At 40.6% G+C, this 13,890-nt stretch overlaps 1 protein-coding gene across 1 annotated transcript in view; it reads right to left on the bottom strand.

Annotated features, from left to right (window-relative positions):
* myt1b (myelin transcription factor 1b) overlaps nt 1-13,255 on the bottom strand; it is a 145,224-nt gene extending 131,969 nt beyond the window's left edge. Inside the window, exons 1-2 of the mRNA XM_039604778.1 lie at nt 13,209-13,255; nt 12,041-12,156 (exon numbers count right to left, since the gene is read on the bottom strand). Coding sequence (XP_039460712.1) covers nt 12,041-12,152 — 112 coding nt within the window. The 5' untranslated portion in view covers nt 12,153-12,156; nt 13,209-13,255. The remainder of the gene's footprint in view (nt 1-12,040; nt 12,157-13,208) is intronic.
* Nucleotides 13,256-13,890: the final 635 nt, after the last annotated feature.

Genomic DNA, 13,890 nt, shown 5'->3' on the forward strand with positions numbered 1-13,890 from the left:
CAAGACTACAAACTATTAGTCTTGAGACTGTTGTAGTACTTTCATTAGTCCACTATTGTGTTACCACATTTGCAACAGACAGGGAAATAACATTTATTTAAATGAATGTCATTCACTGTGTCAGATTAAGTGTTTTAAATGTTCATCCTCTGTGATTTCCTCTATTTTCATTTTCTCTTGGAAGTTAGTGGTAGCCGTCTTTTCATCTAACTTGCACACAAAAAAGGTCAATCTACAGATTATTCTTAAAGAACTCAAATACAACGAGCATTTGCAGAGTTTCTCTTCACTCTCCTGCTTCCTTGCCTTTTTCTCCTCCTTCCTTCAAACTATAACAGGAGCACAAACAGACCATTATGCCAGACAGGCAGACATGATTTCTCTCTATCTGTCTCCCCTTCTCTCTTACTTGTACAAAGACGCAGCACACAGCCCCACCGCTTCCTCTCCTCGTGAATGAAAGAGGAAGTGCAGAGGAGACTGAAGTGTAAAGAGTCCTCTGTCTCCTCCGTCTCTCTCAGACAGGAGTGACACCACAGCCGACAACAACAACAACAACAACAAGGACAGTGACAAGCGACGCTGCCGAATTATTCATGAGGGCTGAAGAACGCAACCGCAAAGGAGCTCAGTGTCTACAAAACTCACTCACTCAGCACCCTGTGTGTTTTCAAAGCCATCCCGTTCATGAGTTACAACCCCAAACTTACACCCTCCCAGAAGACATTTCCCTCTCAATGGCGCCCACCTGGTCTGAGAAAGGAAAGCGCCAAACGAAGGCTTCAAGTATCAAAGTGCCTATTCTCCAACTTGGTTGAAAAGTTTGCAGTTTGTCACAAGTGGCGCTCTGTTGCAAAACAAGACAACTTTGTGTGACACCTGAGCTCATACAAAGCGTCTGTTAAAACGGCGTGCGCCAGTGGGAGATACGCTTCACATCCATAATGAGGAGATAAACAAACTTTGTCCCAAGTCACTTTTCACTTTGGAAAAGTTTCAAAACAATACTTTCCCCCAGAAAAAAAGAAAACAGCATTTCATAAACCCATCCCTATGCTTCTATGAAAAAGAAGGCATGACCCATTATTTCTGATCTTTAAAAGACAACTGTGAATGCCTTATCGTAAAAATGTATTTAAATGGGTTGTTATTACTCTCATTATGCTGCACTGGTTATTTGTTTGTGGAAAAAGGTTTTCGTGTTTTGCTGACTGGGCCTTAAAAAGCTATGGTCCTCAGTGGAGTCAGCCTCTTTATTGTTGCCGTGTAAGGAAAATAGGTTTGTTTTGTGCTTTTTATTTCAAGGCAAGAAAAACTTAATAAGCCATAGACTGTAAAACATAAAGGTTAGACTCATTTTTATTAAAGTTTTTAATGAAATCACATTGCTAAACCCCTGCACACTGTGTAACCTATTTAACAATCTTGAAAAGATAAATTACTTAACTGAAATCTGACTGCTGAAGATTCCTTTTAAGGCTTATCTTTAAAGACAGACAGACAGACAGACAGACAGACAGACAGACGGGTTATATCCACCTCTTATTGGTGTACAGAAATTAGCTCCTACTCAGCCAAGTGCCCACTAAAAGGTGAGATAGTCCTCAATGAATAGAAATTAATTAAGATAAACAGCTAAACTCAAAAGTCCTGGAAGTGGGGGACAATAGAGACTGACACCTAAACCATAACTTTCCAGCTCTATGCTGCCTCCTACTGTTGACAGTTTTATTTACTTCTCAGTGTCAGTTTCACAAAGTGCTCCTTTAATGTTTTCCTGAACAGTGAAAATACTGGAAATAGTAATTTCTACTGGTTATTGGTGGATTACATTCAGTGGAATCTGAGGACTAGCAGACATAAGCATTTCACCTGTGAAAAAAAATCAGATGACATTTATTTTTATTTTCTGCCAGTAAACAGGCACTAGATGTTTATATTCAGATGACTGTGGTCTTTGTGCAGCAATATTCAGTCAGCCAAACCTTTTGGTCTCTGGTCTCGTCATCTCAATTGCAACCTCCCAGCATTGATAAGTGCAGTACCCCCTAAACAGGATGAATGCTGTGGGGTTCACGGGCTGCATATCTCAGAGTCAAGGCCCCCAATGCAGGGGGCATAACTCCCCTAAGATCCCTGGAGGCACCACACGGTTGAATCTAATGAATGTGGGTCACAGGGAACTCCACCATGTGTGTGTGTGTGTGTGTGTGTGTCTGTGTGTGAGAGAGAGAGAGACAGTAAACTGTCAGACTGCCTTTGGGGTGATAATAAAGAAAGGACCTATTTCTCAAAGCAGGAGGTGGAGCGTAAAGACATACAAACACATGAAACATGAACACACGACCACATGTTTATGAAACAGAGTCCCACACATGGGCAAAATGTATGACGACAAATAGAAGAGCAAATCTGAATCCTGATTTAGAGTTTCTGAAAGGAAGGCGTTCCACTTCACAGATCAGGCATCAAATACAAAAGCACACTGAGGATCTACAGTGCATATTGTGTAACACTTTCACTATCCTGCTGAGCTTCTAGCACCGTACTTCCACTGCATTTTCTACCATCCTGCCCTGTGGATTCCCATGACTGAGCCATGAATACTGCATGGCTTTCCTGGAAGCACAGGGCCCTTGTGGAACTTGCAGGCAAAATGCACGGGTTCCTCTGCAGGTCACTGTGCCACACTGTCTCCATTCTATATTTATTCAGAATGAACCTAACTGTGAGTGATTATGCATGTGGGTGGTTTTTGTATGGGTGGGCCAGGATGACAGAGACTGAGAAATGATTAAAAAAAAAAGAGCATTTTTATTTGTGTGCAGGAAATGGTGTACGTCGCCATGCCATGGGAGGAATATGGGTGCATGTGCTTATATTTATATGAACATGCACGCTCTGATAAGTGTGTCTATATTTGTTTTTCTGTAAAACTAGGACTTGAAGTGTGTGTGTGTATGTGTGTGTGTGTGTATATATACCATGTTTAGATAACTTTGTGAGGACCAAAACTTGGAATGCTACTATACTTGTTGGAACTAACAGTCCCTTATGGGAACAAAATGCCTACAAGTTTGAAGGCATTTTTGAGATTCAAAATTATGTTTTTTTGTGTCAGGGTTACAATTAGGTTATGGTTTAGGCAAGCATTTTTGATCGTTAGGGTAAGTGGCAAGGGAAAGCATCATTTCAATTAAATGTCCTCACTAAGATATGAAAACAAGTGTGTGTGTCTGTGCCAGAAGTGAAATAACACTTTTTTTTAATCAGGAATATAATGTCACATGTTCGCCTGCATGTACTTGAGGGCTCAGACTGCATGGAGAATGTATTCAGTGTACCAGAAGAATCATGATGTATCACACTGGGCAGGGGTGGGGGAAGGGTGTGTGTGTGTGTGTGTGTGTGTGTGTGTGTGTGTGTGTGTGTGTGTGTGTGTGTGTGTGTGTGTGTGTGTGTGTCAGAGAAAGAGAGAGACAAAGATGACCAAACACTAGCTACAGACAATATGTGCACCACATTTCCCATTTCCGAGTTGTTACAGGGGGAAGTAAACGTGGGGGGGTGGGCGCTGCAGCTCTTTTGGCGATAATAGCAGGGAATGCAGACAATGGTGAAGGTGATTCAATAAACAGCCCAGATGCTTCATTTTGAAACAGAAAACACACACATATTCATAAGCACACAGACACACAATGTAGGTGCACAATGAGAACCCTCCTTTGCACAACTTGACATATGGCGCGCACAATTTCCCTCGCAATTTCAGATCCAACTCCCACAGACGTCCTCACACGCCGGCAAATTGCCACACCTCCCCCCTACACACACGCACACACACACACACGCACGCACCTCCCTCCCTCTCTTCTTCTTTCCTCATTGCCCCGTCTCTTCATCCTTCCCTCCCAATTCACTCTTCTTTCTGAAAGTCATCTGCTCGCTAAGCAGTAAGCAACATTGCGGCCCGCTCGCAGAAATGAGAGTATACAAATGATTTGTGGCACAGGCGTCCCACTGGCGCCAGCCTAGATGGCGGTGAGGAGGAGGAGGAGGGGGTCCAGGGTGGGCTGGGTTGGGGGATAATGTCACTTTCACCTTGTGTTTTTCTAGCAGGCCCATGATGATCATTTTTCCCCATTTTCATCACAAATTTGTTTTGGGCAAGGGCTAGCGAGAGAAGAGAGAGTGAGCCAGAGTGCATGAGGGGGAGATGATGGAGCAAGTCCCCCTTATGCTTTGCTGAGTGGAAGCAGAGAGAGACAGAGAAAGAAAGAGTGGAGGGGGGTAAGGATGGAGGAGGAGGGTATGTTTAAGGGGGATGGAGCAAAGAGGAAAGAGAGAGGTTTGGGGGGGGGGGCGCATCTGCACACTGACCTTTTTCTGATCCAATCTCACTGATGAATCCTAATGAAGGATTTAATAAAATCACAGTTTACAATCTGTCTCTGCATCAAAGCATGCAATCCAATTCAAAACACAGGCCCATCTACATTTCCAATATTGTTGCAAACCCATCAACCCCACCGAGCCCTTCCCCGAAAACTAAACGAGCACATGTATGTGTGTGTGTGTGTGTGTGTGTGTGTGTGTGTGTGTGTGTGTGTGTGTGTGTGTGTGTGTGTGTGTGTGTGTGGGAGGGAGAAACACTGAAGAAAAAAAATTGGCCAGGCCAGAGAATGAGCGGTTGGCACATTTGTTCCAGCTGTAGCCTAATGTCACAACTCGTCATATTCATTTGGTCTCTTAATGAGGCTAAAGTCAACAAGGTGCAGCATACATGAGTGGAATTGCTGCTGCTGTGGCTCACTGCTAAATGAACACAAAGAAACAGACGAGAGAGTAAAAGACACAGAGTGCACGATGGTGAGAGAGAGCAGAACACGAGAAATCATTTCAAAGTTGATAACACACAGGCCTCACACAAACGCACTCCTCATACACATCATCATCTGACATTTCCCTGAAATCAAAAGGGCACACCTGTTATGCTGACAGTTAGCTTTGAGTCTGCAGAGTAAACAGGACAGATTGATAGATCAATGCAACCGTTTGAATGTCTGTAAGGTGATGCAGTGAAGTGAAGAAGACAGCACTGACAACCGTAAAGCAAATCATTTAAAAACACCAAACCCGTGGGACTCTGTAAACACTGCAACAGTGACATCTGGTGGTAAAAGCTGAAGCTAACACTGTGTGTATGGCAAAACCATATCGAGAATTTAAAACAAGTCCAAAACAAAACACGAAAAAATATTTACGTCAAACAATACAATTGAATGGCAAGGAAAATAAAGGTTCACTCAAACAAATTTGCATGTGATGTGTGGTTTGAAACTAACTATACTTAAAATGGTGACCTTACCTGGAGCAAGGTCACCTTTTGAAAAAAGTCCTGGTTGCCTGTTCTCCATACGTTGATTAATATTTTAATTAAATGGTTCAGGACTCAGTGAAATCTTGATGAGATCCCAGATCTGTCAGTTCTCAAAAGTCAACTTAGGGGCAGGTATATTCAGTATAAAGAAGATGGACCTGCACAGCAGCATTTGACCATTCTGTGCAATTCTTGTGTGAGGAGCTGCTTGAAATGTTAGCGCTAACAATAAAGAAAAACGTTTGAGGTGGACATGATATCACAACTGTCCCTTATTTTACTGTCTTTGACTTTTAGAGAGATGTTGGTTCAAGTCATGAAGAGAAAAAGTCATGTAGCCTAATTCAGTGTTTCCTAACCACTGGATCCGCAGCAGGTGTAGAAGATTATCTTGTTCCAGCTGATTAGTAACAGGCAGAACAATTACATTCTCTTCCACTAGAGGCCAGTACAACTACCTGCTCTAATTAAATGGGTTACCAACTGCCAGTAAAACAGAAGAAGACAAAGAAGAAATTACATAACAGACATGCTGTGAGACCAGAGTAGATAAATATCTGAAAAGAAAAGCAGTCAATCTGACCTGAGTCCTGGAGAAAATTCCCACCCAGATAAAGGCCCTAGCATGAGCAATGGTCAGAAGAAAGCAAAAAAGGTATACTGGGGACAAACTGAGCCAATTCTGCTATACCTGGTGCACGTGGAAAAATGATCAATATGCTTTTTGTGACATTTTTGTTTGGTGGTGTGCCGTGTGATTTTTCTAATGTGAAATATGTGCCGTAGCTCCAAAAGGTTGGGAAACACTGGTCTAATTTGATTGCACCACATCTATGCGTCCATATACTTAACTTCTTACTCATTTATTAAGGGACTAACAGAAAGACCCATATTTACAGAGCAGCAGGAATGTGCAAAGACTTGATATAAAGTTGCATGCTGCCAGTGACTCAGAGGAGAACAGTACGCATTAATCATGTTTAACTTGTTGGGTATTTGTTTGTTTTGTTTCTAATTCTGTGTTCATGCATAATCTAGGCTTGTTTTGTTTAAAGATTTGTATTTTGGGCTTTTCCCTGTGGCCTGCTTTTGGGTCCTCTCCTTCCTGTGAATGCTTCCTGTGACTGACAGTTCTACAGTGTCAGGCTATGTTACCTTTGAGACAGTCCTTAACAAATTTATTAGACTACCTGCCATAAAACAAAGAAATGGCAGAAAATTTTGAAATCTCTCAAAAACTTGTTTAAAACTAAAAATGACTGAATTCACATATACCCAAGTCTCTTCTTCTGCTATTGAGAGTCCGAAATGAATTAAGCATCTCACACTGAGCATACCTATAATTTCCTACTTTCTCTAGTCCATGACAGTTAAAAACACAAGCATTCAGAATGATTTAATCTAGCTAGCATCTCTCGTGGATTTGAAGAAGCAGCCATCAAAGTTATTATTTCCTGAGAGTGACATATTTATTAAAGAGTATTTGGCAAATCTCGGCTTCAAGTCCCTAAACGACACTGACAATCTGTGGTCTTTGGTTCCTGTATTACTACTAATCACTTCCTGTGTGAAAACCACTTTATAAAGCTTTGTCATTCTGATGACATTCAAATGCTACAGTGATGACTTGAGGACATCGAATTCCTGGGGAGGAATGTTAATCTACTTGACAAGTGGAACTGAAGTTATAGGGCAAAGTACAGGCTTCCATTTATGTAATAAATAAATCATCCAGAGTATTTCTAACTCAAGTGAAGTCATAGACAGCACATTACAAACTGGAGTGACTTCAGAGTGATAATATCCATCATTTATACAGTCTATGGAAGAAACTTGTTAGGTTTATATAGTGGATTGTCATTTATGCTTAGAAATATCTACTCATATATGCTTAGAGTTTTATAATTAGTTGTAGGGTTTGATCCTTAGTAGTCTGCAGAGACACGTTGTGTGCATTCCAGAGTGTTCTGGCTTTCACACCCACATTTTGGGAGCATGGGAGAGGTCGTACCTTGTCTTATTGTTTTATGGTAGGATAAACGTATCTATATCTGTTTTAGTCTAAGTGCCTTTTGTTTAGATGAACTGCTGGACTTCCAGACCAGCAGGTTTAGGGAAGTCATTTATGGGGTCACACTCTGACCCCCCCCCACACACACACACACACACACACATGCTTACACAACGCACAGGCAAGGTACTCTTTGTGTGTATGTAGACGTCATATGTTAATGACCCTATGCATATTCATGTAACCTCAATAAAAGAGCAGTGTTACGGGGGAGCGGACGAGAGCAACTGGGGTCAAGCGAAGGAACGGCGTTTGTCCAGTTCTCTCCCGTGCACGAGAAACATAAAGAACTTTGCCTACTCGTGTCTTGCTTGCTGTGTAATTAAATTGCCTTGAACGTTCCAGTGAATAGGTTTAAGCTACAAACCTATCAAAACTGATTTTGAGAAAACAGCCTTTAAAAATGATTTGTAAATTCTTATTTGGAAAACACTATGGTATTTTCTTTTTACTAATACATATCACCATTACATTTTCCCATCTATCTGTTGGCATAAAAATTTTTCTTAAATTATATGCAAAAAAGTTATTTCAACTTTAACATAACAATTTGCAACACATGTATATGTTATTTTAAATATTTAGATAAAAGGGAGAACTGTCAGCTCTACCTTTTGAAACTAAACCTGCGCCACAATTATTGAACTAGGCAAGAATGAAATGACCAGGCTTACAGTGATTCATGTTGTGATGATATTGATCGCCCATCGCCAAATAGGTTTTCCTTTTTTAAACCCTCCCCCAACACAAGCAGTGCAAGTGGAACTACAGAACAAATGCCCTTGGAGGACATGTGAGCAAGGTGGTTGGAAACATAGAGGTTGTTTTGTTGTTTTTTTTGGTTGGACAGCATCTCGCTACTCCACCCTGCCACTCCAAAAAGAGCCTCTTGCTACATCTGCTCACTGTGTTAATAAATAACATAACTCCATCTGCACAGTATCTACAAAAATGGGATCAAAGCCATGTTACTGATAGCAGGTTATAGATCAGCGGTATCTCTGAGGAATAGTAGCATTGATTGAATATGAAATCTAATGCATGACTGTTGCCTGCATCTGTACAGCTGTAATTTTTGTTCAATTAGACTTTAGATTACAGTTACTCTCTGTACCGTTAACACCCATTAATGGGTCTGTGCCAAAATCCCACTTTACGTGAACAATTCTGTGAGCATATATGGTTTAAACACAGGTCTTTAACACTGGGGATGTGGTGGATATTTGCTAATTCTGTGTGAGTGTGTCTCCAGAAGGCTCCAGAGTTGATCAGAGTGTGGAGCGACAGCTGTGCTACAAATCAGTGTCCATTTACTGGTGACAGAGTCATTAAAGCCTGCTCATCTCATAAAACACAATGCACATGGTCAAATACCATTCGCTCCTTTCGTGCTCATAACTCAGTCTATTGCACACATGCACACACACATGCACCCACATGCACACACACACTGACAGATGCACATGCAAACACACAGTTTCTCACAAAACTAAACTGAGTGTGTCAATTGGATTGAGGCAGCGTGTGTGTGTGTGTGTGTGTGTGTGTGTGTGTGTGTGTGTGTGTGTGTGTGTGTGTGTGTGTGTGTGTGTGTGTGTGTGTGTGTGTGTGTGTGTGTGTGTTGTTTGTGCATCCATAATAAGCAGGGTGATAACAACACAGAGGTAAAGACGGGTATTTGCTAAAAGCACAGCAGCCGTAAAGACTGTCACACTTTGTCTAAGGGTTGTTTTACGATAAGTGCACCACAACACATATCCTATAGTCTGCTTTTACTCTTTCAATTTAGCACAGCTATACAAAATGTATGCAAATCAGCTGTATGGATGAATCATATTCAAAGTCTTGTTCTCTTTTTTGCTCTCTTTACACAGTTAAATTTATGCCTAAGTATTATCAAGTATTTCTTGAATTAGTTAATGCAAAGGACAAAAAGCAGTTTTCCTCCAGTATATTGACTTCCATGGGTGCTGTAGGAAAGTGTGGGTCAGTCTTCCCCTTCACAGATTTACAAACCAGTTTACAAAGTGCTATCAGAGGATTAATGCACAATAGGCAGGCACTGAGGTGTAAAATGTCACTAACCTCAGTCTGATCTAGGGTCAGCTGCTAGACACCCAGAAGGTCGCTGCAACATCTGAGCCTACACAGTGCAGCAGTTACAGAATGGACATACATTTGTAATTGTAGCAGTGTTAGCAAATATGTCACACAGAAATCAAAAAGAATCTAAATAAATACAGTTTCAACAGACTTCTGAATCTATCCTTCCATTTGTTTTCTAGCTGGTTGCAAGTGAGGGTAACAGAATAACTAGAGCCTTCCACGGTTTCATAGTGGAATTTGACAAAGCATGCACAGATCATACCTGGACATTCATTCATGTGGCATATTTACTTGGGAATATCAGTATTAACTGAAGGTTGATTGCCACTTGTTAGTATATTTCTATTTTGTTGTTAATAAGCCCAACCTGCTGTACAGGTGTGCTTGTATTCCAGCATAGTCTCTCTGCTCAGCCAGTCAAGTGTCCAACCTCGCTATAAGCTTTTTGCCCTTGCCAACTCTCTTCACATGCTCCCAGTGCCCCTGTTTACTGCCTTCATCTCTCTGTGCTGTATCACTTTTTCTTTACTAACCTCTTCCTTTGAATGCATTCCTGTAAGTCCTCATTCCACCACCAAGTCTCCTTTTGTACTTTCCAGAGAATCCGCCAAACAATTTCTTGGCAGTTTTTTTCCCTCCCTCTTCTTGAAGTACGTGCTCACCATAGTCATTTTCATGCAGTTCAGCATTGGCTAAATGATTATTGATGTGCATTTTTGTGATGAATAATATGATAGTGAGTGTAGATTTTCCCAAAAAAGTCATCATTTGGCTGGGATTAAATGTTCATCTAAAACCTGTAGATACCTTTCAGCATTTCTGGGGCCTTTCCAGGTCAGCAAGCTGCCAATTCCATAGGCACTAATGCAGCACTATGTCATCAAAGATGCAGACTTTAGAACTGAGTGCTGAAAACAAGCTGGATAGTTGCTATTCTCTTTAGTCAAGAGGATGTGATGTCCAAGTTTTCCAAACAGAATTTCACATTTTAATCCATCTGATGAGAAAAGAGTTTTCCAGTACATTTTAAATGAGTTCTGGCCCAGAGAAGATGCCAGAGTTTTTGTATCTTTTCACATATGGTTTCTTCTTTCTATCACAGAGCTTTAACCTGCATTTGTGGGCGGAAAATGCAGGTTCTCTTCTGAACCTTCTGAATCACACACAGTGATTTCTGGAAGTCATCCGGAACCCGTGCATTGATTTCCATGACATAATCATGCCTGTTTTTTAATGCAGTGTTGCCTGAGTGCCTGAAGATATCATCTAATATTAACTGAATATTAATGTCTTGTCCCTTGTCCACAGACATTTTTGGATGACATTATCTACTGTAGATGGTGAGATAGTGTTCGCAATTTTCTGCAACATTGTAGACTATTATTCTAAATTTGTTCCACAATTTGTACAGTTTTTGCAGATTGGTGACCCTCTGCCAACTGAGAAACTCTGCCTATGGAAGATGCTCTCTTTTATCCAATCATGTCACTGTTGCTAATTAAGCTAAGTAGTTCCTAAATGTTCCATAACCTTTTGTTTAGCACCACTTACTTTTTCAGTATTCTCTTGCTATATCACAATTTTTTTGAAAGATATCGCTGCCATCAAATTCAAAATGAGCTAATATCTTTTCATGAAATAGTAAAATGTATTCTGATATGTTTTCTATGCTCGGTGGTTAATAAAATGTGGTTTTATGAGATTTGCAGATCATTGTATTCTGCTTTCATTTAGATTGTGGCTATAAGATGAAGACTTGTGATGGCAGGTTTTCTTTGGGCCAATCACTGATTAAGTAGCCAGTGGAAAGGATGCTCTGGTATGATTGGAAGTTACAGTTAGGCTGGGCCAGGCAGCCTTTGTTTTGAAGTAGTAAAACTAAAATCACCTTTTGATATATCAGTTGACCAATTTGACTTTACTTTTGTTATCTAAAGGGTTAAAGCTATAGATAACAAAGAGCTGAAAGAAACTGGAAAGTTCCCAAATGGTTGTCCCTATGAGCAAAAAGTGCAAAGGACCTCATGGAAATGTGTTTAAAGTTGAAAGCTGAAATTTTCAAAAGGACAGCCATGAAAATAAAAGAGTAGTACCCACCGAAGCAGGCATTGTGAAATTGTTAGCATGCAAAAATCCTTTTTGCACTTTGGGCTTTTAGTTCAAAATCAAGACAGACATAAAAGAGGCTCATCTCTTTATTTCTTTCTTTGCATGTCTTACGTTTTTACTCCTAGCATACTTATGGGTCCAATTATTAATTAGATAAACACTTTTTAATTTGAACAATCCTTGCCCCTTTTATTATTTATGGATTATGGGATGTATCAGCATTTTTAGTGAGGGACTTGTGATCTGTCCAGCGTATACCCTCCAAACCCTCAAATGTAAGCACCAGATGATGTGCACATAAATAGTTTGTGCAGACTAAGCTCTCCACACACAGCACTCATACAGACTTCCTCATCGTGAGCGAGCCATCTTACCTTTCTCAACGAATTCGCAATCCTTCATGGCCCAGTCACAGTCAGAGTGTGTAAGCACAGCTGTTGATGACCTCTTGACCTTGAGATGAAGAATTCCAGTATACATCACCATGTGCCTGAAGAGGATACGCAAACATTTAATGCTTCTGTATGCACATTTTCACAGTACATTTAATTGTGAGCTTTGAAGCCAAAGCATGCTAAAAAGTTGGGGAGGTTTTCCCTTTCTTTTATTCACATCTGGCTAGTGCCTTTTACAGTAAAAAGTATAAAATAGTAGATGATTACCATAGAACTATTTTGAGCAATGTTGACATAAGTAACAGGAAAGAAAAAAAAAAAACTTACCTCCACTGAATAAGCTCCAACTCAAAAGTTCAAAACTGTTTTCAAGACTTCTTGACCTCTTATATTGGTCAATATCTTCTTGCTCAAACAGTTCAGAAAACTTTAAAAATAACTGTTAGCTGAACACTGCGCCACGGTGACAGGACAACAGAAAGAAAAAAAGTTCCTCTTTTCTTAAGAATGCTGTCGGAGTGGTTTTGTTGCCACTTGAGCATGCAGGAAGAGAAAAAGTCACAATGCTGTCCTTTCAGGGGTTAGAGGGAAAGCAAAAAAAGGGGAGGGGGGTCACACAAGCCAAAATATGGCTGAGGGCTTAAACTCCACTGAGCACGTGTCATACATTTATTTTGAAAAACCACTTATCTTCAATGTACTGTTCAGGAAAATGCATGCCATTAAAGATGAACTATTTAGAACTAAAATATGTATTTACAGCAGACGAGTCAAAACATGCCTTCATCTAGAAGTAATTCAATAAATAGGCACGGTTTCCTGACAGCAGGAAGATCAAAGTAACAGCAGAGAGTCATTGTGCCCCAGGCAACTCCAGCAGTCCCTCACACAGCTCCCTATTGTCCTGCCTTGTGACTACAAGTGCATCCCCTCTCAGCCTGCTCCTCTCATGCTGCTGTTTTCTTCAGTGAGATGGCCACACCAAGCAAAATCCAGTAGCCAAAAGTCACAAGACTGCCTTGAGAGAAAATTCCAAACAGTCTCTAAAAATAGTTATCTTCAGAAAATGTTTCAATGGAGTTTTCTTCAATCCCAGTGACATGAAATCCACAGCACACACTTGTTCCCCGCAAATATTAACTCTCACCTGGATTTTGTCAGTTGAAGTCCGTTGAACGCTTGAAGAGGAGTGAACAGGTGGGTGGGTGCTGCAGTGATTTCCCTAAACAAACAGACAAAGGAGAGCACCTGCAATTCAAATACAAGGCCAACATGTAAAACGAAACCAATTCATGTCCCAAAACCTTTATTTGCCTGTATTTGAATGCAGCCAACAGAGGCCAAGATGCTCTATAGAATACAAAATAAGATGATTTGAGTCAATTTGCTTCTTTTTTTCAGGAAAAGCATGACTATGTCCCCACTCTGTGGTCAGGTATCTGTTGTTGATAACACCACAGAATAAGCAGCATAAAAGGATAATTCACTTTTCAAACATTTCCAGTAAATAGGTAGTAGTTGAACTGGTTTCGTTTTGAGCAAAGCTCTTTAAGTGGAGCAGAAGATGTCTGCCCCCATGTGGATGGAGACTGTAGATGCAGCAACTGGGGGAAAAAAGAGAAGTATTACTTAGCATGAAGTTGCATGAAGTGAGGGTCAACAATCAGAGGAAGCATTTTGATTTGCATGACAGTTTGTGGCTTGAAGAGCTTGCAGTTGCTCCAGTAAGCTACTTGCCTCTGATCAGCCTGATGTACGTCTGTTAATTAACCAAAGGATAGCGGTTTTGTTTCCATTTCCACATTCTTCAACTTTATGTCACAAGGTCA

The sequence above is a fragment of the Oreochromis aureus genome, linkage group 20 (assembly GCF_013358895.1).
Source record: "Oreochromis aureus strain Israel breed Guangdong linkage group 20, ZZ_aureus, whole genome shotgun sequence".
Lineage (NCBI taxonomy): Eukaryota > Metazoa > Chordata > Actinopteri > Cichliformes > Cichlidae > Oreochromis > Oreochromis aureus.